Source organism: Mixophyes fleayi, chromosome 2 (assembly GCF_038048845.1).
Source record: "Mixophyes fleayi isolate aMixFle1 chromosome 2, aMixFle1.hap1, whole genome shotgun sequence".
NCBI classification, from domain to species: domain Eukaryota; kingdom Metazoa; phylum Chordata; class Amphibia; order Anura; family Limnodynastidae; genus Mixophyes; species Mixophyes fleayi.
Genome location: NC_134403.1, coordinates 297151561 through 297175971, shown reverse-complemented (window position 1 = coordinate 297175971; position 24411 = coordinate 297151561). Strand labels below are relative to the sequence as shown.

Sequence of the window (24411 nt, the reverse complement as noted above, 5' to 3'; positions counted from 1 at the left end):
AAAATAAATACTTAAACAATATTTAAAAGATAATTTTGTGTTTTCCACATAGAGTATTACAGTGACATGCAAGATAGAGAGAACTAGTTTAGTTGTGTTTTACCTGTGTTTTTAATTGTGGTAGAAAATGTATCTGCAGAAACATGCAGGCACTTTGAAGAGATGTTCTTATTCTTTGAAGTTTGACTGTATAGTATATTTAAAAGAATGTACAACTCACCTGTAAGAATTAAAATGTGAAATGGATGTGTACATGAGCTAAGAAAGTATCAAGTTCAGTTAAAATATTTCCATTTAATGATCAGCTAACAGTAGTTTAAACACGTTGATTTAATATGACTGTCTTTCAGCAGTGTAAAAGTATTTTGTGTTTTGTATTGTTCGCTTGTATCTATGAAAAACTTGCTCCAAACGCAGCCACAGGATCTCACTGCGATGAGCTTCGTCAGATATTCACAATGTTTCAAATCAGGGAAAGCTCAGGGTTATATAAAGACAGCATGCAAAACACCCACTCTACACCCCCAAATCCATCTCGCCACACACACAAACAGATAAGCTCTTGAGCATAGTTACCTGTCAGTTTCAAAGTGAAAAATTTGGGTATGTAAAAAACTAAACCAGACTTGAAACCTAACCCTTCCGTAACCTTTGTAAACTAAATGCGAACATGAAAGTCCTAACGACTAATAAAAAATGTAATTTTATTTGAAAATAAAAGGCAGTTAAATAATTAGTGGAACACCTCCTTTATGTTAGACAATTAATAACCCATGTTCCATCTATTTGAATAGATTGTCACTGTTGAGGAAATGAGAAAAATGTCTGTTGTAGCTTTGGCTCCAGAACCAAGACAAACACTCAGCTCCATGCTCCTCTAGGAATCCCTGCTCCAGATCCATGGCTGCTCCTTACCAACTTCACAGGCGAAAAGCCCTACTGTTAACGAAAACACACAGATTTTTAACCCCCCCCAAAGATCACTCAGCACTAGTGTCTGTCAAACATCATAGTGTCCCTCTGGAAGACCCGATACCAGCACTAGGCTATGACAGACAGAGCTGGTGCTACTAAAGCAGGAATACCTGCAGCTTGAGGTCCCCCTGTTATAATGACAACCAACCCTATTCTGAGATTGGCTTGTGGTTGCTCCTCCCGCTCACAGCCCACTCTGTGACTATTTTAAGAAGATTAACAAAATTACTTTGCAGGTTCTAGGGAAAAAAACAGCCGCCTGGGCTCTGGCTAGTACGAGGAAGCACCTTAGGAATCCTTTATCTTTGGTGGTGGTGCAGCGCTCAATAAACAGAAGCAAGAGCAGGTGGAGAGAGCGGATTGTATACCCACAAACAATATAAATTGTCTGCTTGTGCCCATTGGTGGTAAGTACTTATGAGTGGTGCAGAGGAGATTATATGGTGACATATGAGCACTTGTTTGGCTGTATAATATAGCCTTATGTGCCCCCATAAAGACGGATAGCCCCCATATCCTATGTGACATGAGCCTGTATAGTGCCATGTGAGTCCATATGGGGACATAAACGGGCTGGCTTTCAAACGCTAATGACATTGGACCTCATTTAGAATCGGACGCAAAGTCCGTTTTAGGCGCATCCAACAAAAAAACACTACCACGCATGTGCAGCAAGCACCATATCCGCCTGCATCTTGGACGCAATTAACACTTGCGACTGTCTACGAGATAATGGGAGGAACGTGGATTTGTGAAGGCGTGACCATGTAAATACATCCTAGTCGCAGTGAGACGCAGACGCAACACACGTCAAAACAGGGCTAAAGCTGTGCGGCAGGAATTAGGTGGCGCAAGCGTTAGCTAGCTGCAGGAACTGCTCGCAGCTCGATAGGGTATTAAGAGTGGGACGCAACTGGGGTTGCTTGCCACTCGCAATACCCTACCAAGCTGCGGCACACTCCCACTTCTACACTTCTTAAACGGACTTTGCGTCCGACTCTAAATGAGGTCCATTGAAGGCAAAATTGAGTAGGTAAAACTAAGAGCTGCATTAGTAATAAGAATGAAATTGGCAAATTTTGTTGAGATAATTGCCACATTATGTAAGGGATTGAGATTTAGAAACATCTTTACTCTTTTGTTGATATTGTTATGAGCTACAATGTTATTTTTATTACTGCACCTGTAATTTTGGTACATTTTCAACCACAGTTAAAAAAATAGAAAACATCAGAAAACATCGGATCTGCTACATTTTAGAAACTCCTTATAAAAGGTTATAGAAATCAGTTGAAAATGGAGGATGTACATTTCATTAAATGGCTTGATTAAATATATGACCCCAAAAACACCTGTTTCACATGCCTACTTTATGGTTGCCAATAATATCAAGGTTGGCTTCCTACCTAGAACTAAGCAATTAGCAATTGGTGTACTAGGGGAGTCCTGAGAGTGCAGGTTATAATGTCACACCACCTACCAAGAAAAGTGCCACTTAATCTAAAGTATTGTTCAGGTAGTTGCAGTGACTGAACTTTAGAAACATGTTCCTGTTCTTTCAAAGATTTTTTAGAAAGTAGCATAAAAAAGTGGAATAAGCAAGAGAATACCCTTGGAGGGTAATGTAATAAAACTATTGCCAATTAGCAGATTCACTTTTAATGACAACCTGACAAAAATATGATTTGCCTTTAGTGAAATGAAACAAATATTGCCATTATCCTAAGGACTCATTCACACCTATACACTTCTAATGCACTTTTCATGCATTAAAATTGGGCAAATAAGAATCCATAGTGCTATGTTCACTTCATCACATTCTAAAAAGTTAACGCTTTAATTGAAATTTTAGAGCATGACATTCCCTATATTTCATGAGTTAAAGCGCATTACAAGGACAGTAGATTATTTTCTCAGCCCAGAATGTATATGTGAACAAGCTGCCCATCTGTATTGGCATTTGGGAAAGTCATTTACATTTATTTTCTAAGAGCCTAAAATAGCTGTAGGATTCCTGGTTTTAATTAGCATTATATAATATTTCTGATCTTGTATAACTTAATAATAACCTTGCTGTCTCTGAATTACAACTTATTAATTTAAAACCATCAGTGGCACGAGTACAAGCTAGAACTGCGAGTGCCTCTTTAGTCTCTCATAGTGCATGCATTACTTTAACTAAAATTGGAGCTCTGAGACTGGAAACATAGCTCAGGAAGCTGAGGGAGGGAACCAGAAACAAGGGGAGGTGGCTGCTATGGGCTGTGTGGAATGAGACACGACTGTGAGAGCAGACATGGATGAACAAGAACCAGAGCTTTAAGCTTGGTTTGGCCACTTGGCCGGACTAGAAATGAATTATTCTACCTCTCAGATGTCTGGAATAACTACGGTGGAACAGTGTTAGACCGACCAGAGGCAGAGCAGCTGACCAGCAGAGGATCCTAGCAGGATAAAGTTGAGAGTCTGGCATCCAGGGAACCATAGGAAGGAGGAATTATAAAGCTGCTTTATTTGTACTTAAATTATTGTACTTTCTAGAGGACTGGCCTGAATAGAATGTTCACACTTAGGATGGGAAAGAAGAGACTCCTGTTGCTCTCTGCTTATTTTCGGATCAGGTCCGTCTAATCAGTAAGCACAGCAGAAGGGAGGAGAGGAGCTGGATAAAAGTGTCCTGGGACAGCAGAAGGAAAGGGAGATTAGCAGGCAGAGGAAGAGAACTGCTGTGTGACTGCTTGTTCGTGCAATGCCCTGGCTGAGTGGTGGCAGGAGGAGAAGGCAACAGCAGTCACAGCAGCATCAGCAGCAATGCCCATCCCAGGGTCCACTGCCTGGCATGAGGGAGAGCCCAGAGTTGCCTTTACCTGCTGGCTGGGAGGAGGCGAGGGACTACGACGGAAGGATATTTTATATTGATCACAACACCAGACAAACCTCATGGATTGACCCAAGAGACAGGTAACCAGTCACATAATTATTAATTTGCTCTTTTACAGATGGATAACACATAAACCTATTCAATGCCTGACTCAACTGAATCACGGTTTAGGCCTTAATACAACTTAGTTACCAAGAGCTTAAAGAGAACAAAATCTAAAAAAAAACTTGTAAATTGCTATATATTTATAAACTGTGGGTAGAAAGGTTCAGTAAAATGACAGTATTATTAAACAAAGGCTTCAATTATTGCACCACTTATGCACTGATGGGCAACAGGGTCTTCACTTGGGCCACCAGCTTCTTCCTGTTTTATTGTCATATTTCTTTGGTATAGTTTGTAACACTTGTTTACCTTACATCTAAGTGCCTGCTGATATGGTATTAGAGATTAGTGTCCCTTCCTCTGATTAAATATATTGTTTTAACATATTTCTTAACTTAAGGGTAATGTGCGCATCTTTTAGATGGTTAGATGGCTGCGCGTGCAGCGCTTAATGTGTACCAGGTTGCGCATCAGTGACTTGGGGCATGGGTACATGTCGCTGTATTTGTCATCATTTAGTTCTTTTTGTAGATATCTCCGCCTGCACTTTGTTTTCTGCAACTTATGACAACACATTGGTAGGTAGTCTTTATGTTTGGTGGCAGTTTAATACAGCATGTTGTTCTTTTAGGAATATAGTATATTCATATTACCAAAGTTATCTAAATAAGTGGCTGCATGCATATGTCTTTGTTGAGGAAAGTCAGTCTTTTATTCAAAGCTTTAGTTTTTTCTTCATATCAGTGCATGTTGTCACGCCAATCCGTTCCTAAGCATGAAGGTTCAGAAATGACTCTATAGGCAGTTGTCTAATAGAATGTATTCATGTGGTTATAGAGTGGATTTTCTGTGGTAGTCAGTTTGTGAGCTTCAGATTACCTTTCTCATTTTGACTATAATATGAAAGAAACAACTTGTTTAATAATACAGGAATGCTCATAGTAGTATTGCTCTGGATCAGCTTACAGTAATATATTACTTAAAATGAGTCTAGGGACTACACACAATGGCAGTGACTTTGTGGGCAGAACCAAGGTATACCATCATCATCATCAGTTATTTATATAGCGCCACTAAATCCGCAGCGCTGTACAGAGAACTCATTCACATCAGTCCCTGCCCCAGTGGAGTTTACAGTCTAAATTCCCTAACATACACATACACAGAGAGAGAGAGAGAGAGAGACTAGGGTCAATTATGATAGCAAACACAGGGAGAACATACAAACTCCACACAGATAAGGCCATGGTCAGGAATCAAACTCATTACCCCAGTGCTGTGAGACAGAAGTGCTAACCACTAAGCCACTGTATATGTACAAGTATGTGGTTTAGCTCACTAGGAACTAGTGGCATGACTGGAAGTGTACGACTGACATCAAATTTGAGTCTTGGTGAATTGACATTTCTCTTGAAAATTGATTCAGCCCACAATATGGCTGCATCCAACGAACCTCATTAATGAAGCGCACTGGATTCTTACTGTGAAAGACCTTTTTTTTGTACTAGTGCTTCTATAGTCTATCCAGCGTACATCACCATGTATGCCTATCCTATGCTCTTGGGAGATGCCTCCACAAATTAGGACAAGGTTAGAGCTGTTGCAAAAATCAAATCCTTTTACAGAAAGGAAACGTCAGTGCACCTCTCTGCACAACAAGTAACACCCTAAAAATGCTCGCTCTCATTAATCTTGCTCTGCAAATTGCAATGTATTTGCAAATCTATATGCATTGGTATGCGGCTGCCTACTCCATACTTTGGGAGGCCATTACTTCGTCCTATTTTTCCAGTTAGCTGGTGCCAACTTCTGCTCCTTTGCAAAGACTGCATCTTGCTCCATAAACCCATGCAAATGGAGGCGCAGAGCACCACCAAAGAGGATTTTGGTCTGTGCCTCAGTTGTTTTGCCCTTTATAAACCAGGCATGTGTAGATGATTGGTGTAATTTAAATAGTATTTTCGTAGTGAAAATGTGGTGCAGGTTCATTGATTACCTACTTGAATGAAGTGTTAGAACATATTTGTGCCACTGTCACATTGGAATGGTTAAGGTTTCTATAAGCCTATAAATAATGTTTTATTTCATTTTATTATTTTGTTAAAAAGTGGTATCTTATAACGATATAATTTTCTGCAGAAAACCTTAAATTTCTACATATATGTTTACTGAGATAGCAATGTTTATAAAACCACTGGAATACTGCACAGCTTCTATACCACATGGTGAGCAAGTGGTATATTTGTCCTAGATTTCTGCTAAAAAAAAAAACCCAGAACAAACATTACAGTTATATTTTAAATAAAGCACAATGGGGTGCTATTTAGGCCTCAGCTACTTTTACATTGCCGTGAGCATTGCAGAACAGTGATTGCAAATTCAGGAAATAGTGACACAAATACTACTAAAATATTGCTATTTATAAAGTACATTCTTTATGATTTTTCACTGTTTTCTACCTGCTCTAATTTTATAAACATGGCTCATTATCATCAATAGACATGAATGGGTCACTACCACCTAGGGCCTAACTTGTCACTACTAGACTACTTTTAAATAGCATATATCACACATGGGTGTATCTGCGTTTCAGTCATTAAAAAGATAAATGAAGAAAAAATCATTTTAAGTCGTTTTATTCAGTGTACAGTGCCTTTAAACGTTTGTGAAATAATTTTATTAGCTTTACACTACTGCTCTAATTAAACTTTAACCAAATACGTTACAGAGTTATATGGTGTCACTATACAAATACATTATGATGATAATAATAATAATAATAATAGTAATAAAATTTGACTTGAACTCCACTTAACCACTTAGCCATTCATAAGCAGTTTCACTCACTAACTGCAATATGATAGACTGACAACCCTGGGGACATCATATTGGTAACATCAAAAGAGTTTGGAGTCCTGCAGACTCCCTACTTTGGACACACTGAATTCCGACATTTAGTGCACATCTCTATTGAAATGAATGGGCCTTTGGAATGAATAATTAATGGGATGCTGATTAAACCACTTGTGTTTGTGAGGATACAGGGGTAATGTTCAGATCTGTTCTCCCTGCCAACCGACCGATCTGCCAATAGGTCAGCCCAATGCATTGCCCCTGGCCTTTCTGGTAGTAAGTAAATCACCGAGGCAAATAGCGGTTGAAAGACACAACCTTTTATGATATATATAAAACACATGGCACATAATACTAAATAACATGCACAAATACCAGAATGTTCACCAAACTTCAAACTACACATTTCTATACATTACCAGCATCTTTTGTCTTAGTCACTATGATGCATAGTCCTGGCTGCATCATGTCCCTCAGGAGTAGGGACTAAGCTCAAGGTCCACCTGCTTTTAGCAGGCCCACAAAGAAAGCACAGTCCATGTAGGCTTCGATATATATTTAGTCAAAATCCTGGACCAGTCTGACAGGAGTAGTGACTCCTAGGGGTATATTTAATAAGCGCCGTTTTTGACGAACCGCGGATTCTCTGCGCTTTGCCCTCATTTTTTAAAATGGCAATTCTATTAAAGACAAAGCCCATTAAGTTTTGTCTTTAATAATTTTGCTGTTTTTAAAAAATGAAAGCAAATGCTTTTGTTGGTGGTTCATTGGAATCGCCTAGAAAATATACCCCTAGTGAACATTGATCTGAAGAGTGACACACTCTACCCTGCTTCTGTGTGTTTTTATCCTCTGTTCTCTCATGTTGTTGTGGTTAACACTTCTACATCACAGCACTAGGGTCATGAGTGGCAACATTTAAGAATATACAATATCCATAAAATACATACATACATGTTTAAAACACTACAATCCAAGCAATATTGAACACAGTTTGGACTAGAAAGGGTGTCCAGCAGGCTAAACCCATATTTTCAAGGTCCCGACATCTTGTCACAGTGTTAAACCCTAATCGGTATTAACACAATACGCTCCCATACAGGACAATAAACTTTTTAAAATGTGATGACGTGCTTTGAATGGACTATTATGGAACACGTAGCATCTAAAAAAATGTACTACAGTACAAATATGTACAGATGCAAGTGTGAACACAAATACTTATGGCCACATAAAGTAGAATGGGTTTCATTTTTACATGTGGACTTAATGTGTAAGCTAGTTGTTGCTGAGCAATTTGAAGGATATAGTAGTTGTATTTCTGAACTTTCAAATTCTGAAATGTATGTCATCAGGCGCGGGCTGGCATATATCAGCCCGGGGGGCGCACAGGCGGCTGCATCACATTACACGTGTCATGTGATGCTGCCGCATCCCATGTCATGAATGCGGCCGCGGGTCAAAGTCAGGTAATTTTCCATCCCAGGGCCTTCCGGCCGGCCCTAACAGCGCTAAATCGAGCGGCCCAGGGGACTGCCCTTGTATGTCATCATCACCATACTTAGAAAAGTTATTGTGATTTACAAAATTACAATGTAATTGGTAATTTTGTACGCCATGAAGTATTCAAGGAACAAAAGCTAGTTGATGAAGTATAAGGAAGATTCATTACTAAATTGACATTTGTTTCTTTATAACGAGGAGCTTTAGGATTTTCTAGGTTTAATCCCTTCTACATCATATTTCACGTGTTACATTCTGTGCAACTGTTATCTCTGTGCTGGTAGGATTCAAACATTAGCTGTTCCACACAGGCTACATACAGCTGGGTGTCCCAGAAAGACAGATCCTGTCAGTGCTACTGTCATGCATGCAGTGCTTGATGTAGATGTAGTTTTCTGTCACAATCATTTCAGCTGTTATGTCACTTCAGGCTGCAATTTTTCCAGCAGAACTGGATATTAAAAATACACATAGCCAGGAAATAGATACTTGTCTATTAAATAGTAACTACCCTGTCTGAGGTTGTCATGGAGAAGCTGATTGACCTTTTGGTCACTCAGCAATGGGAAATATATTTACATCATACTTGCCATCTCTCCCGGAAAGTCCGGGAGACTCCCAAAGTTCGGATCAGTCTCCCGGACTCCCGGGAGAGCTGGCATTTCTCCTGCATCCCGCAATTCCCTTAATAAAATGATGCGATTTACAGAGAATCACGTAATTTTGGCCCCGCCCCCCGCGAAAATAGTCATTTTACTCGTGGGGGCGAGGCTAAAATGACGCGATTCAAGGTGCCCCACCCTCTAGTCACGCCCCTCTCCCGGACGTCGCCTACTGAAAGTAGGCAAGTATGATTTACATTTTTTGTCTGAGCCCTTCTTACCAGCTATGCTGATATTTACCTGTCACCTATAGAAAGTGAAGGCAGATGGCAGCCTACCAATCACTGGGAACCATGTTGTGGCAATTCATGACCAAATATTCCCTAGGCACTAGGTCAGTGATAGGCTGCCTGTTGCACTTCTGGGCAGTCCTCTATCCTTTAAAAGAGCCAGACATTACCCTTAATATTAGTAATAAGTTGAAGCAATACATTTAATCAAAGAAAGAGACACCTATCTGCATAACATACAGTCAACTCCAGAATTATTCGCACCCTACATGGAAATGAGCTAAAGTCAATATATGAAATAAACCACACAAGCAATGAGTGATAGTTTGTGCGTAAGCAAAGTGGTAAGCTGCATAGTTTTTCCCCCCACTGTATTTTGAAACCAAAAAAAGATGTTCTTTACAAACACATTTTTGAAAAAAACATAGGTTCCAAAAATATTGGCACTCCCATTATTAATATTTGGTGAAGACTCCCCGGGCGCGAATAACAGCACTGAGCCGCTTAACAAGGTTGGAGAAAACTTGTTGAGGCATCTTGGACCACTCCACCATGCAAAACATTTTGAATTCCTTGATATTCTTCCCTCATTGCATGTGGACTACCCTCTTCAATAGACACCAGGGGCTAGATGTACTAAACTGCGGGTTTGGAAAAGTGGAGATGTTGCCTATAGCAACCATTCAGATTCTAACTTTCATTTATTTAGTGCATTCTACAAAATGACAGCTAGCATCTGATTGGTTGCTATAGGCAACATCTCCACTTTTTCAAACCCGCAGTTTAGTAAATATATCCCCAAGGCTTTTCAATTGGGTTCAAATCTAGAGAATCAGAGGGCCATTGCAAAACTTTGATTTGACGATAGATTTTACTGTTTCATGTTTTTCTTGCCTTTTTATTATTGTCCAAATTGTGCTTATTGGTAATTTCAACTAACTACTAACTTTTTTATAACCATTTCCTAGTCTGTGCAAGTCAACATCCTTCTGTTTCATTTGAATTGTCAGTTCTTTGGTTTTAGCTATGTTGATGGATGACAAAGGGACTTTACATGTGTGTAATATCATATTTATACCCCAGGGAAGCAAAAAATGGTCATAGTCAACTATGGAGCTCCTGAAGACTAATAGCAATAAAAAGACTAAAAAGAATTTATTGCACTAAAACACAATAACTTTGTTTTTAATTAAAATATTCCTTAGGGGTGCCAATAATTTTGCCCCATATATTTTTGAAAGAATACACTATTGTTAAAATAAAACAACACCCTTATAGGAGCTGGGGCCTCAGGTTACGGCTCGGAGGGCTGCCTGTTGCACATTACTGCACTAGTTATTAATGCTCAGTCTGCTTTCTCGTGACTCCTGGGTCAGCTGTAAAATGATAATAATAATAATAATAATAATAATAATATTATTAATAATAGTAATAATAATAATACAGATTTGGTCCCTTCTAAATTACATGGAGTGAGGGGACAGCACAAAAATAACTAAACAATGTCTATAGGCTACATGTGCACTTCAGTAAAGTCACAAAATAGAGATAGAAAATACTCTATACATATAATTTAATGTATACATGTAATATGTAATATAAGTGATGACACTTTATATTACATAAATAATTATAAGCTTAATCTCTGGCAGGTTCTTTCTCTTAGCTGTGTTATGTTTATATATGTTACATGCTTATATTTTATGATGTAAATACAGAGGAAAAATGTCACACTTTAAATCTGACATCCTCATATAATTATATACCTGGCTGATTGACTGCGTGATAAAAAGTCAAAGGACATCTACAGTGGCAGATACCATTGTTCTTCTCACATTGCTGCAATGTATGATAAGTCTTCTGCATTCTCTGTACAGCGCTACATAATATGATTGGCGTTTTATAAATAAACAATAATAGTAATTTGAATTTGCAGATGTAACACTACCCTTATATTATTACCTCATGTTTCACATTTTACGTGTAACAATTTTTTTACATTATTCTTACTGACATTTCGGATCTGCAGTTATTTATTTTCAGCCCCCCCACTGTATTTATGTATTTATAATTATAACTGTACTATATCTATAATTTTGTATACTATAGTAACATTCATGAATATACTGAAGCACCATAGGAATCAAAATGTAGAAAATTAGTTATCCTAATTTTTAGGTGACAATAGAAAACAATTTATGGTAATCTTCAGGATCTATTTTTCTAGGCAAAATGTGATAGTAAATAAGCATGGTCCCAATGCTTTATCCATGACATTTTGCTACATAAATAGAACTGCAATGTACTCCTGCCGTCTTAGAATAAACCTGTCTGTAATATGGGGGGTTAAGTGTACAATTACACAGTGTGTAATGACTTCTCTTTTATAGCAAGTGAAAGCTAGGCAAGGACAGGGTGAACTTCAGTGCCTATAATGTCTATGGCAGAAGAATGCATGGAATGTTAAGCAGCCCTCAGAAATCCAAAGTGGAGCCCATGGTAGACTGTAATAACAGCCTCACCAATTCCTGTTTACTAGCGCACTGAATAGCTGGCATACCACTTTCTTGTAGCTGGATATTTATGTAAACAAGAATCTGTTTCCCTTGATAGGTGTATTTAGAGAGCTTAGTTTGGGACATTGTTTTAATTTTTCTCTCATATTTCTGGGGATAATTCTAAGCATTTTTGTGTCTGACAATTTATGCTACTGTGCTATGTGTGTTATTACACAATATTGAGGGAACTAAGTCTACCTCCAGACAGGTGGTTTTTTGTGAGCTTGTTATTGCTTTTAAAGCATTTTGACACTTTAGTTGCTTAAAATGGTTTGTATTCACTTCATTTGGATTCTCAAAAAAAATAAAGAAAAAGTACTCATGAACTCCTATAAACTTTATTTATATAAAGAAAATGACAGCCGATATTGAGCGATTGGCCTGATATCGATGTCTGTGATGCCCAACAGTAACTTGATTCAAACTTAATATTGATCATATTGGTAAGTGTGGACGTAATCTGTCTTCTTTCCACCTATGTGTGTGGGTAGTTTTAAAGTATTAAAGTATTAAAAGAAATGCAAAAAACAATACACAGCGCTCAATCACTGATCTCACCGTAAAGGCTACAACTTACCAAAAGAAGTACTCATTGTGTAAGATATGCTATAAATAACATAATGTTCATAGCATACCTACATAAAGTATAATAATGTCCAATTGTTCACTTATGTCCAGCATAGTCCTATGTAAAATTTGATTGTAGGTATTCAGTGGTCATACCAATCTGCTGTCATAGATCATGCAATGTACACTCCAAGTGTATATATAAATACAAGCAGATGATATTGTGGAGTTAGGAGGGTGTAACTAGCCAAAAAGTAGTAAACACTGACAGGTTTAACGATATTGGTATCGTACGTAGTAATGTGGTCCAGTTTATCTTCTAAATTTCTGGATGCCGTGAGGATCATTCCAAAAAGCCAGATTGTATAGTTTGGGAACCATTGAGCTAGCATGTTCATATCCATTTGTCATCCATTTTTTTCATCACTTGTGAATTTAGTTATTACTGATAATCAGAAATACTAGTGGAGGGAGACACTTTGGGTCCAAGAGTAAATATATTGTCAAGCTTTAGACTCATCTTCCAGGGCTGGTTTAACATTGTGAGGATTTCATTCATTCATAATAAATATTTCTATAACTCAACAAATTGTACACCCCAAACCTACCTAACCAACAATTTTCTCTTTAGAAGTAAGCACAAGGGTGGTGCACATTTGCCTATGCTCATGAGTTATCACCATGCAATTGTCCTTAGTTATGAGTTATTAGTTATGAGTGGACTAGGAGAGATGGGAATAATTAGCGGTGAAGGTGGAATATGCCACTGTGGACACCTCTACATATTTTACCCTGGCTCTCCAAATTACCCATCCAACGGTGGGTCCCATGCTTGCGCTTTGAAAAAGAGTTTGAACACGTAATTGTGTCTCTGCACATCCCTCACCATTGTCTCCCATTTATTTAATCCATTTTATCCTCCAGGTATACTCCAGGTAATGTTCAGAAGGTGAAATTTAGTTGGTGTTATCAGGCTCGATCAACTGGTGGTCATAGGGCACTCTTTCTGCCCTGCTCTTTCATGGATTTGGAGGCTAAATATCCTCTGGAGCATAAAGAGTTTTGGGGTTAGCTTCAATTGCAGTATTTTTCTAGGACTGGGAGAGTCGTTCAGACTTTTTGTTAGGGACCTGTCCCACTTTGAGACTCTCTGTGGTTCGCATAACACATCCCATTTCAGCATTTAGAAAATTATCTTGGACGACCTTTCTCTTTGCCTCAAAGATACATTTGCAATATCCTGGGATAGGTATTTATCTTCAGCAGCAGTCCAAGTGTCTTGGCCCAAGATATTTGTAGTTACACATGGGTGCTCTATCAGTGTACCGGTTGTAGAAACTGTATAAACTCTTATCCAGGTGGTACAGATGCCTGTCTTCCTTACATAAATTTCACACTACAGTTACCTCCACCATATTTGGTGAAAATGTGTAGATATTTTTGAAGGTGCTATTCCGGTTGTCGGAAAAGACAGTTGGATATAGGGTACTTGTTCACCCAGGCTTTTGGCTGCGCTTCCACACTAGCGTTCCTATCTCAAAGTATAAATAGACTTCGCTGAAGCATTTGAATAATGCAGCTACAGCCGTTATCCAAGAGCACTGGTGCTTCATCAATTACTGAATGGTTCCATCGGATTAGAGATGGTCACTGACCCCCGTGTTTTGGTTTTGTTTTTGGTTTTGGATCTGGATTACCTTTGTGTTTTGGTTTTGGTTTTGCAAAACCGCCCTTGCGTGTTTTGGTTTTGGTTTTGTTTGGTTTTGTTTTGCTATTTTTGAAAAAAATACCTAATTTAGTGCTCCACCAGTTTCTTAGATAAGTGAGGTAATTCTAAAGCTAATAAATTATGAAAAAAACAGTTTAATCCCTGGTAGGCCGTCCTTAATGTGAACACCTGTCTGAAAATTATACAGTCAAACCTGGTTGTCTACCTCCTCCATCTTTTATTATTGGAGTTGTAGTTGAATATAAAAAAAGCAGCCTGCACAGACTGTGGAGCTAGAAAGTAAAATTAAATGGACCACGGTACTTTGGTGGCTATCTATGCCCCCCCCCCCTGCCCTCCACTTGTAGTTGAATATAAAAAAAGCAGCCTGCACAGACTGTGGAGCTAGAAAGTAAAATTAAATGGACCATGGTACTTTGGTGGCTATCTATGCCCCCCCGCCCTCCACTTGTAGTTGAATATAAAAAAAGCAGCCTGCGCAGACTGTGGAGCTAGAAAGTAAAATTAAATGGACCACAGTACTTTGGTGGCTATCTATGCCCCCCCTCCCTCCACTTGTAGTTGAATATAAAAAAAGCAGCCTGCACAGACTGTGGAGCTAGAAAGTAAAATTAAATGGACCACTGTACTTTGGTGGCTATCTATGCCCCCCCTGCCCTCCACTAGTAGTTGAATATAAAAAAGCAGCCTGCATAGACTGTAGAACTAGAAATTCGAATATACAACGAAATGGACAAAGGCAGTTTGGTATCTATCTGCATCAGATCCCCTCTCCACTAGGAGTAAAATAGAAAACTATTCAGCCGTTATATAATCTAGAATATAAATAGAAATTGAGAAAGGCAATTTGGAATCTGTCTGCATCATAATCATCAACATCCTCATTAGCGCCCTCGTCACCTCCACAAATCTCCCCCTCATCCTCTTCTATTACCAAAGTGGCATCCTCAATTTGTGTATCACCAGCTACACTCGGGCTGTTCATGTACAAATCAGCAGAACTGTTGAAAGGGCCCTTCTTTATGGGTACACTAACAGAATGCTCACGATTAGACATACCACTGTTGGATGAACTCTCCACAGGGATTGGGGTCATTTGTGAATCAGAGCAAACATTATCCTCTAATGCCTTACTGTTATCTTGCAGCTCGGCTTTGACGCGTTACAGTAGTTGTGCACCAATTGTAGGCTCTGTAACTTTTTGGGATCTGCCACTAATAGCCAAAGGTGAAGGCCTCATTCTTTCTTTGCCACTGCGTGTGTAGAATGGCATGTTGGCATTTTTTTTTTTTATCGGCACTTAACTTTTGCTCAGTAACACTTCGTTTTCGCTTCAACACAGTAATTTTTTGGGGGGATTTTGTTTTTTGGACTGATTTCGAAACACTCTGTAGTTTGACATTGCCTTGCCCAGATGACGTACTGGGAACACTAACATCAGGACTGGTGACAGAACCTGGTTGCTCATTCTGATCATATGTGGACTGCTTTGAATCCATTCTGAGCGCAAAGCACATGTAGTGGTAAAACTTATTTGGTAAGATACTGCTGACAAATATGACTTTTGACAGCCAGAAATATTTATGCACAATTATGGGGGACACCCCAAAAGCACTGAGGAGGAACCGAGCCACGAGATCCGACGACGTCACGATGACGTTCAGCCTCGATTTGGATTCGGAGCAGGCAGGAGAGTACCGAGCTACTCAGCTTGGTACTCGGATACCCAATGTTCGGGTGGGTTCGGTTCTTTTACAAGTTGATATATTATATTATCTTGTTGGATATGGATACTCACACTTCATGTCTATGTTGGTCAACTGTCTGGAGTTCAAAGAGAACTTTACGTCCTTCCGAGGCTCGCCTTTTTGTGACACACTCGCTTGAAATGCCCCCCGATCAATCCTCATTGATTTATTTTGGTCTCATTTGGTCTTCAACCTTGGCTCTGCTTCACCACCTTCCCTTTTCACCAACCTGCCCTTCCCCCTCCCAGGTTTCCTTTTTTCAACATTCATGTACTAAATAAAAAATATATTAAAAAAATGTGGGCGAAGTATAGGAATATATAAATTTCTACACTGTGTTTACTTTTTACAGGTTGTTAGAGTCAAGCCTGGGGGACACCAATAGGTTAAACGGGCTGGGACTTCCACACCATGGCATGCCACAGGAGGCAAGATGGGTAATCAGATCTGGCTCATGTAAAGTGAGCCAGATCTTACAGCTAGTCACATGACTCGGTCACCTGTCACACAAATTCCCTAATTTCCAGGAACATAGATTCAGCTTTCTAAGCAGTGAAATGGATTTCAAAGCAATGTGCTCTGTGGCCAAGTGTAGGTAGCAGTGCTACTGCGTCTAGGCCAGTGTTGCTGAGGTGTCTGTGATGTCTGTATATGCATTAATGTAATCTCTGTATAAACCAATGTTTCTGTCAAGCCTCTATGTGTTGTTAATTATTTTAGTCTATCAATTTAACTACTCCTAAACTACTCTGTGATTAAACTTCTCTCAGTTCCTGTTGTAGAATAAAGAGGTGGCTGTGGACCATGAAAGATGAGAGATACACATTCTGCAGTGATAGGGATCACTGGTCTATAGCCGAAGAATTTCCATTTTGAATGTACATTTTAGAATGCAGATCATTCAGCGCATAGTTAGCATGGAGTGTTTTTGATGCATGGTCCATTTTTTGCCATATCATTTTTACCCTGATTAGTGCTTAGGGCACTAGAGATCCCTAGTGCTGTTTTAGTTTCATCTTCCTTTGTCCAAGACTTCCAGGTTCCAAGTTGAAGAGAGAGATGCAGTTCAGATAATCTAAATCTGTTTAAACTGGTTTTACTGCAGCAACCTACAAGCAACAATATAACAGTGCCAACCAATTCCTTTTTAAAATTCATTTTCTGTATATTTAATTTATTTTGAAAAAACTTTTCTCAGTATAAAAAAAGAATTGTATTGTTTGTTTCAACTGTTCATAGTACAATACAAAGGTTTTTCTGCTCAAAATTTTTAAAAGAAAATACATAGCTGTATATTCTTTATTTGCAAGTCTTCTAATGGAACAACTTCACCAAAGCTGTAAGTACAGAGATGACCTGAATCATTTTTGGACGTAAGTCCATTTGCGTGCCATATCTTGCATGGAAAAGCTCTGCGCATGCGCCAGAAATGTACTAGCGCCAGTGAACACAATTGCATGCAATTCATGTCTGAACGTAATTGACACTTACAACTGCCTATGAATTGAAGGGCAGAACGGGAGTGGGAAGGGGTGGATGGACATTGCCAATGTACAGTAAGGCGTGCTGAGGGCATACGTACACAGATGCGGCCGATTCACTTTCAGGACATCTCTTAAGTATATATTTTTTAGCCGTATCATTTTCACCAACTACAGGGCAGGTGTAAGTCTCGAACCATTGTAATGACTACACGTATGCGTGCCGGGACATGTGTGTAAGAGAAACGATACAAATGCATTTTATGTACAGTACGCATTAAGAACATCCTAATTTGTATATTTAATGAACAATATATAGGCAAATAAATAAATAAACCATTTATTTTCATTAATGATTATAGTATTATGAGTTGGTAATTTATGTTATAAAAAAGTTTTTTTGCATGCGTTTTGATGGGACGATGTTGCAGTTTGTTCTGTCTGTCTACAAACGGCAACTAACGTATAGCCAGATTCAAATGGAAACGTATCTTGAGATCCGCTTGTTTTTGAATAGGGGCTTATGTGGATACAAGTTACGTTCATTTTTTTTTAAATGCAAGTTGCGTTCACATTGCGCCTAGAGAGGAATCAGTCCCAGAATGTCTAGAACAATGATAAAAAAAAACATGTCTGTACTTGTTCGTTTTTGGTCTTATTTTATTACGGCAATGACAGTTTAACGACAGGAGTTATTTATTCAGCGACTTGTTACTTCCGCATCGGAAAAATGATCCCTATGTTGCTTGAGACAGGCCCCTGTTTCCTGACCAACACTTGTTTCAGCATACTCCATTCACATGCTGTTCTCTGATCTTGAAAGTAACTTTCGGATGGTGGAGTCCCAGTCAGGGTGTGCACCTAGGGTAGGGTTGCAGATTTTTTTATTTATATTTACGCCAAAACATTTAAAACCTCAAGTGTTATGAAAGTTAGATTGTAAGCTTGGTAGCAAAGCCCTCTTACCTCTCTGTATGTATGTATGTATCACCCAGTATTGTTTTATTACTGGTTGTTCCCAATTGTAAAGCGCTACGGAATCTGCTGGCGCTATATAAATAAATGTTGATGATGATGATGATGAAGTGTTCTGAAAGTTAGAACTGACAATTCACTGTATTTAATGTCCCCCTCTGCTGTATTTTCATATCCTGTTCTGATTCTTCATATTTAGATAGATATGATAACTTTCAGCACTCACTCATAGCAAAATGTTTAATAATGTCAGCGTTTCAGTCTTTAAATGCCTACACCTATAATATAATAATAATAATAATAATATATTTTAAGCTAGAGAGTTGTATGTATAATTCCAATAACTAATATTATTCATAAAGCTATATTGTCTAAAATGGATTGAACTTCTCCCTTGTTTCTGTTCACAAAACCTCCAAAGCTTTCACATTGTCTAATAGGCACAAAAGAAATGACCCTAACACAGTTGGTGGGAGCTACAAAGAAGAGCTACTCACAGCTCCAAATATAAAAATATTTATGACAGCTGTTTTGTCTTTGTGTCAAATTTATGAATATGAACTATAGATGTACAAACCCACTATTTTAGATATTTCTTCTATTTATAAATCCATATATGGATAGTAAAATGTTTGCCACTACAAATCAATCTTTATTTCTGTATGCCTATTTTCTACAAAAAAAAAACCCATCAACTAGTGAATTTGAGTTTATAATTACAGATAAGCGTCTCTTATTGTTCTTCTACCTTTGGAACTAGAAGGGAAATTTTGGCCAATTACAGACTGAACAGAATGTCACATGACTGTGCTGGATTTCTGCTTCAAAATTATGGGCACCTAACTTTAAGTCAGCGCTAGAGCACTTAAGTGCATGTTTGCCTGATGGGTGCAATAACCACTGCATTCTGAAATTAAATGAATTTAGCGTGAAAAATCTACAGCCAGAAGTTTGTGTTAGACCAATGACCACCAGTCTGACCAGTCCTGGCAGGTGTGGGCAATAACCTCCAACATTTTTCATTAATATTATAGAGTATTACAATTGCCCCCACTTGGCGGGCAACATTTTCTGGGGAGAACATTGCAATAGATGTGGATGCTTGTCTGCAGTGTTATTGGGAATTAATATAATAAAAATGGATCAGTGTCCTAATGGTAACATTTGAAAATCTAGGAATTTGACAATATGCAAACTTTCTGATGGATACTTGACAGAGTTGCATTGGACAACACCTCTGAGGATTCTAAAATGAAATGCACATTTAATTGAGTAGTGCGGATATAATTATTTGCGTTGAGCGGGATTCTTGTCTGCCAGTGTGTCCCCAGCATGTTGTGTATTTGTGGATTGTCATAGCCATTAACTGTGAGTATCCAGATGGCAGATATATCTTGCTGTTCTGACCTAATGCCATATGTTGTGTGTTATTTATGTATGTAATGTCTATAATTGTTACTCAGCACAGATTCCTTTTTGACAGTCATAACACAGCTACGTATTAATAACATACACTAATATTAGAAACATATGCTTTGTTTGTAAAAAAAAATGTTTTTAAAAAGGTGAACGACCAACGTTCTTAGCTAATAGATGCTGCTTGTATTGCTTCTATCTACACCAGAAAATTTCAGTTAGCTCCTTGTTTTGTTAAAGAGCAAATTGTGTTTTGGACAATATAGTGTTACAGTGATTTTTCACTTGTGAATTCTATATATTTCATACTTAGCAACATTTGGCAAGTCTTTTCCAGGAGATGGGCGTGACTGGAGGACGGGAGGGGGCGGGATGCGGAAAACGCATCATTTTGGCCCCGCCCCCATGTCAGAAATGCTGTTTTGTCGCAGGGGCAGGGCCAAAATGACGCGATTCACCGCAAATCGCGTCATTTCAGGAAGGTGATTCACGGATGCTGGAGACTTGCCAGCTCTCCCGGGAGTCCGGGTGTCCGTGAGACTGACCCGAATTTTGGGAGTCTCCCGGACATTCCGGGAGAGTTGGCAAGTATGATATATTTTGGATCTTGGGTAGACAGTCACAAACACACTATGAGTTTCATGGTTATAAATTGAACTGCACAGATCCATCTAAGCATACAGCCTCAGCTGTTAACCATTTCCCTGCCTAGAACAAGTGGGATTTGTCTTCAGCAATACACCAAGTCAGACTCATAACACAGGTGGGAAAGAAGTAAGCGAATCCAGGCCTATTTCTTGTCTTGTTTCACGGCTCACTTGTGGAGTTTTTATGTTCCTGATATGTTTGTATGATTATCCTCCAGGTTTTTGTAGGGAAATTAGACTGTAAGCTCTTTTGGGAAAGGTACAGATGCATCTGAAATAAATGTGTTTGTACAATTCTGCTGAATACGTTGGTCCTATATAAATAAGAGGATAATAATAATATTAATGCATGAATGAAATCACTGGTAGCTTTTCTAAAACCTCCTGTTTATGATTCATAAAAGCGCTGTTTCACCACTCTGGTAAGTGGCTGAATGCCTGTACTAACCAATAACCAATTTATGAAGTAAAAAAATGGAACAAGCTTTAATTTTAATATCAAAATAAGTCAGTAGTTCTTTCACTTCTATGACTAGATTTCACCAGCCAGAAACCACATTACGCTAATATATGCCAACCTATTCTTGCATATAATGGGTATATTTTATTAGCGCCTTTCAATGGCATTCCTTATACATGTATTTTTGTTGTGGCTTGGCTCTGCATGGTATAATTTTGCTAAAAAAGACTGAGTACTAATTATCCAAAATTATATAGGGATTTGGTTTCAAACTTAAAGACCAATATGTTTATTTTGGTTGTATTACACATTGGCTTCCATATGTATTTAAATATTTGACACAATTTTCTTCATTTCTCTGTACCTATTTTAGTTGGGATTTTTTTTAAATTACCAGATCTTTCATAAATTACTGCTAAACAACAGAATAGCTGCTATCAAGGGACTTGCTCACTAATAGGGTCTTTTGTAATGAAACAATAAGGAACATGCATGAAAGAGAGCTAGAAGATAAAATGTTATTAAACTTAATGAAAGTCGTAACCCCGCATTATAAAGCCAATGCTACATAATGGTACCATTATGTTATTTTTAAGTGTATAATGTGTATAGCTTCGGTTATAATCACTTTTTAATATAGAAATTGAATAAGAAAATCAGTCTGTTTGTATACTTGGCCTAGGTTGAAGGGGAACTGTTTTTATTATTTTCCTCTCTTCCTGTGCTAGATTTGTAGCTCCCCTACCCCCACTGTTCATGGTATGCAGACGTCCACTTTCTCCTGCCTTTATGGATAGGTGTCATTACTGATATAAAAGTGAGATGTCAGGAATGGTGAAGGACACTACTATGACAGTTGGGTGAGAGAAAATTAAGTAGAAATAATGAAGAAAAATGTCACCATATGCTATCTTTAGATTGGCCCAGAGTAAGGACTCATTTGACACTACTTTATACATATCTCATATGTGCACAAAGATCAACTAATCAGCAGTTAACTCTGAATTTGATAATAAAATCACGTGTCTCACTACTTGTTAACAGTTACCACACATTTGTACTTTTTTTTTTTAAATAACCCCTTTAATTAGCCACTTGACGACCTTTCACTGTGTATGTACATAATTTCCGATTTCATTGAAGCCTGACAGCATGTATTTAAATGACGTATCAACATGGTGTCTGGCAGGTCTTCTGTTTGCCCATGAAACTCTCAACCCATCATGTTCCTGTGAATCTTTTGAATTGGTTTCTGGGCACCTTATCACTAATACACAGCATTCAGTTGGAGTTGTGAAGGGGAACAGGTGGCATCATTGTGTTATAGGGACTGCGTCCATTGAAGGGAAGTGGCAAATAAGTGTAATTAATTTAATTCTATCTGCCTTACCAGTAAACATTTGTTTTGGCTGGACAAATCCCAGGAGCACGGTAGTTAATACACCTACAGGGGCGCACCGAGGATTGTCGGGGGGGGGGGGGGGTTTCTCCCCGCCAACCCAAAAAAAAAAACCGAGAGGAAGCTGCTGCTCCGTTTCGCCAGCGCTGTCCTATACAGCAGCCGCGGTGCTGTTTAAGAAGCGTCTGCGGCGGTGCTGTATACGATACAGCACCGCCGCGGGCGCTTCTTTGACAGCGCCGCGGCTGCTGTATAGGACAGTGGCCACTTAGTTAGCGCAGGGGGGGTTTCTAGAGACTCAGAAACCCCCCTGCGTGCGCCACTGACCTAAAAAATACTACTGACACCACCTTTGGGAGTCATTTCTTTTTAACTCAATGTTGCGTCACCATAGCCCCACCCCACTATAAAATGCTGAAATTCACGGCATTGAATAGCAGGGGTGGGATCTAATGACGCTATTAAGCCCCGCCCCCGTAATTCAATGCCGTGAATTTCAGCGAATCCGGGAGGTTTGCCTACTTTTCCGGGAGTCTGGGAGGTCTCCCCGATATTTGGGAGCTTCCCTGGGAATTTCCGGGAGAGTAGGCAAGCATGCCCTAAGTCCTCACAAGAGATGCTGTATCCCTGATAATATTTGACTGCAGTCTTGTTGCCATGTATTCTCTCTTAATTATTTGGTGCCAAATACATGGTACCAAATACATCCATTAATACATGTTGTAAACCATTAGTTGAAAGTATATATAGATTTGCTATAGCTATATCAGTGACAGCAGGCTTATTAAATTTTATGGTAAAGTTCTTAGTTTGCTTTAATAAAAGGTTATTTACGAACTGCAAAATATGAGGGAGTGAAATATATCTGTATTTGTGTAAATATGCTTAATTGTCAATCTTGCAAATTACAAAGAATGTACTCATGGCATGTCTTTGTTCCAGACCTTGGAACTGCCCCTGACCAATCGAACTGCACTACTTTTGTGGGTCTGGGGGAAATGTGTATGATGAAAAGGGCAAAAGCGTCACTTCAAAGTACTACAGCTATATAACTATCAACACAAACATAATATGGACAATTACTCATGGTGATTAAGCCCATTAATTTGAATAATTCTTAAAACCATTATATGTCATTAACATATATACCAAAGGCTGTGTATTACTGACAGTAATACTTAAATTTATTGGAGTGTTTATACTTAACTAAATCATCTCATCCTACTCCTCTCCAGCAGGCTGCCATATTAGGAGGGTGGAACTTCTCTGACACAGCAAACCCAGAGTGACTGATAGCTTGACAGTCTTGCTTTGCAGAAACTTCTTTCCCAGCTTTCAGACCTGCATCAGATACAATTAGGACACTGCCTTACAAGCACTGGGAGGGCCTCAATTGTCTTTTATCTCTTTTTATTGGGTATGGAGGTAATAATTTATTTTTTTAACAGAGCATTGTGGTCAGCGAAGAATCACATAGACATGCTGATACAGCATGACACCTTTGATTTTTCTAACGATAAATTCCACACAAATTAAGACATTTTGGGCATGAGTTTGTTAAAATATGAAAAAATACAGTGTTATACTTACTTTTACTGTGGAGCTAACCCATACTTGCCCACTTTTGAAGGCAGCTGTCCGGGAGGGGGTCCATTGAAGGGGCGTGGTCACGCGCGGTGTGCAGTTAGGCTCCGCCCCTGTCAATCTTATGCGATTTCGGCCATTCTCAGCAGGGGGTGGGGCTACGATGCCGTGTTTAGCCCCGCCACCACCCATTTTAAACAACGGAGATAGCTGGATCCGGGATTTTTGCCTCATCTCTCGGGAGTCCGGGAGCACTCACAAAAATTCAGGAGTCTCCCGGACATTCCGGGAGAGTAGGCAACTATGAGCTAACCTTAGCTGTCTCCACAGCAAGAACGGTCCAGCGCTGTGCTTCCTTCCTCTCTTGTATTACTGCTTCCCTAATTCAAATAGACAGATGACTTCGCTATGTGCCTTCTCTACACTGGGGTAATGTCCAGGCACCAAAATTTAGTATAACGTTACTAATTTTATAACTATCTTATATACAGGGGAGGAAGTACCGTTGCTATAAGGGGTGCAGCAGCTATGAGACCCATAGCCGTTGCACTACATGACCTGGCGGTAGTTCAGCAGCTGCCTGAACCCAATACAACGTCAGAGTATACTGCAATAAAGCCAAACCACTGCATAAGTGC

The 24411-nt window shown here is 39.0% G+C and overlaps 1 protein-coding gene across 4 annotated transcripts in view; it reads left to right on the top strand.

The window, feature by feature from the left end:
- Nucleotides 1–24411, top strand: part of WWC3 (WWC family member 3) — a 145083-nt gene that overhangs the window by 14982 nt on the left and 105690 nt on the right. For 2 of the 4 annotated variants that reach the window (XM_075196459.1, XM_075196458.1), the window contains exon 1: nt 3234–3936. The exons of the other annotated variants lie outside the window; for them this stretch is intronic. In XM_075196459.1, coding sequence (XP_075052560.1) covers nt 3725–3936 — 212 coding nt within the window. In that variant the 5' untranslated portion in view covers nt 3234–3724. Of the gene's footprint in view, nt 1–3233; nt 3937–24411 lie in introns of those variants that run through there. 4 annotated transcript variants of the gene reach the window in all.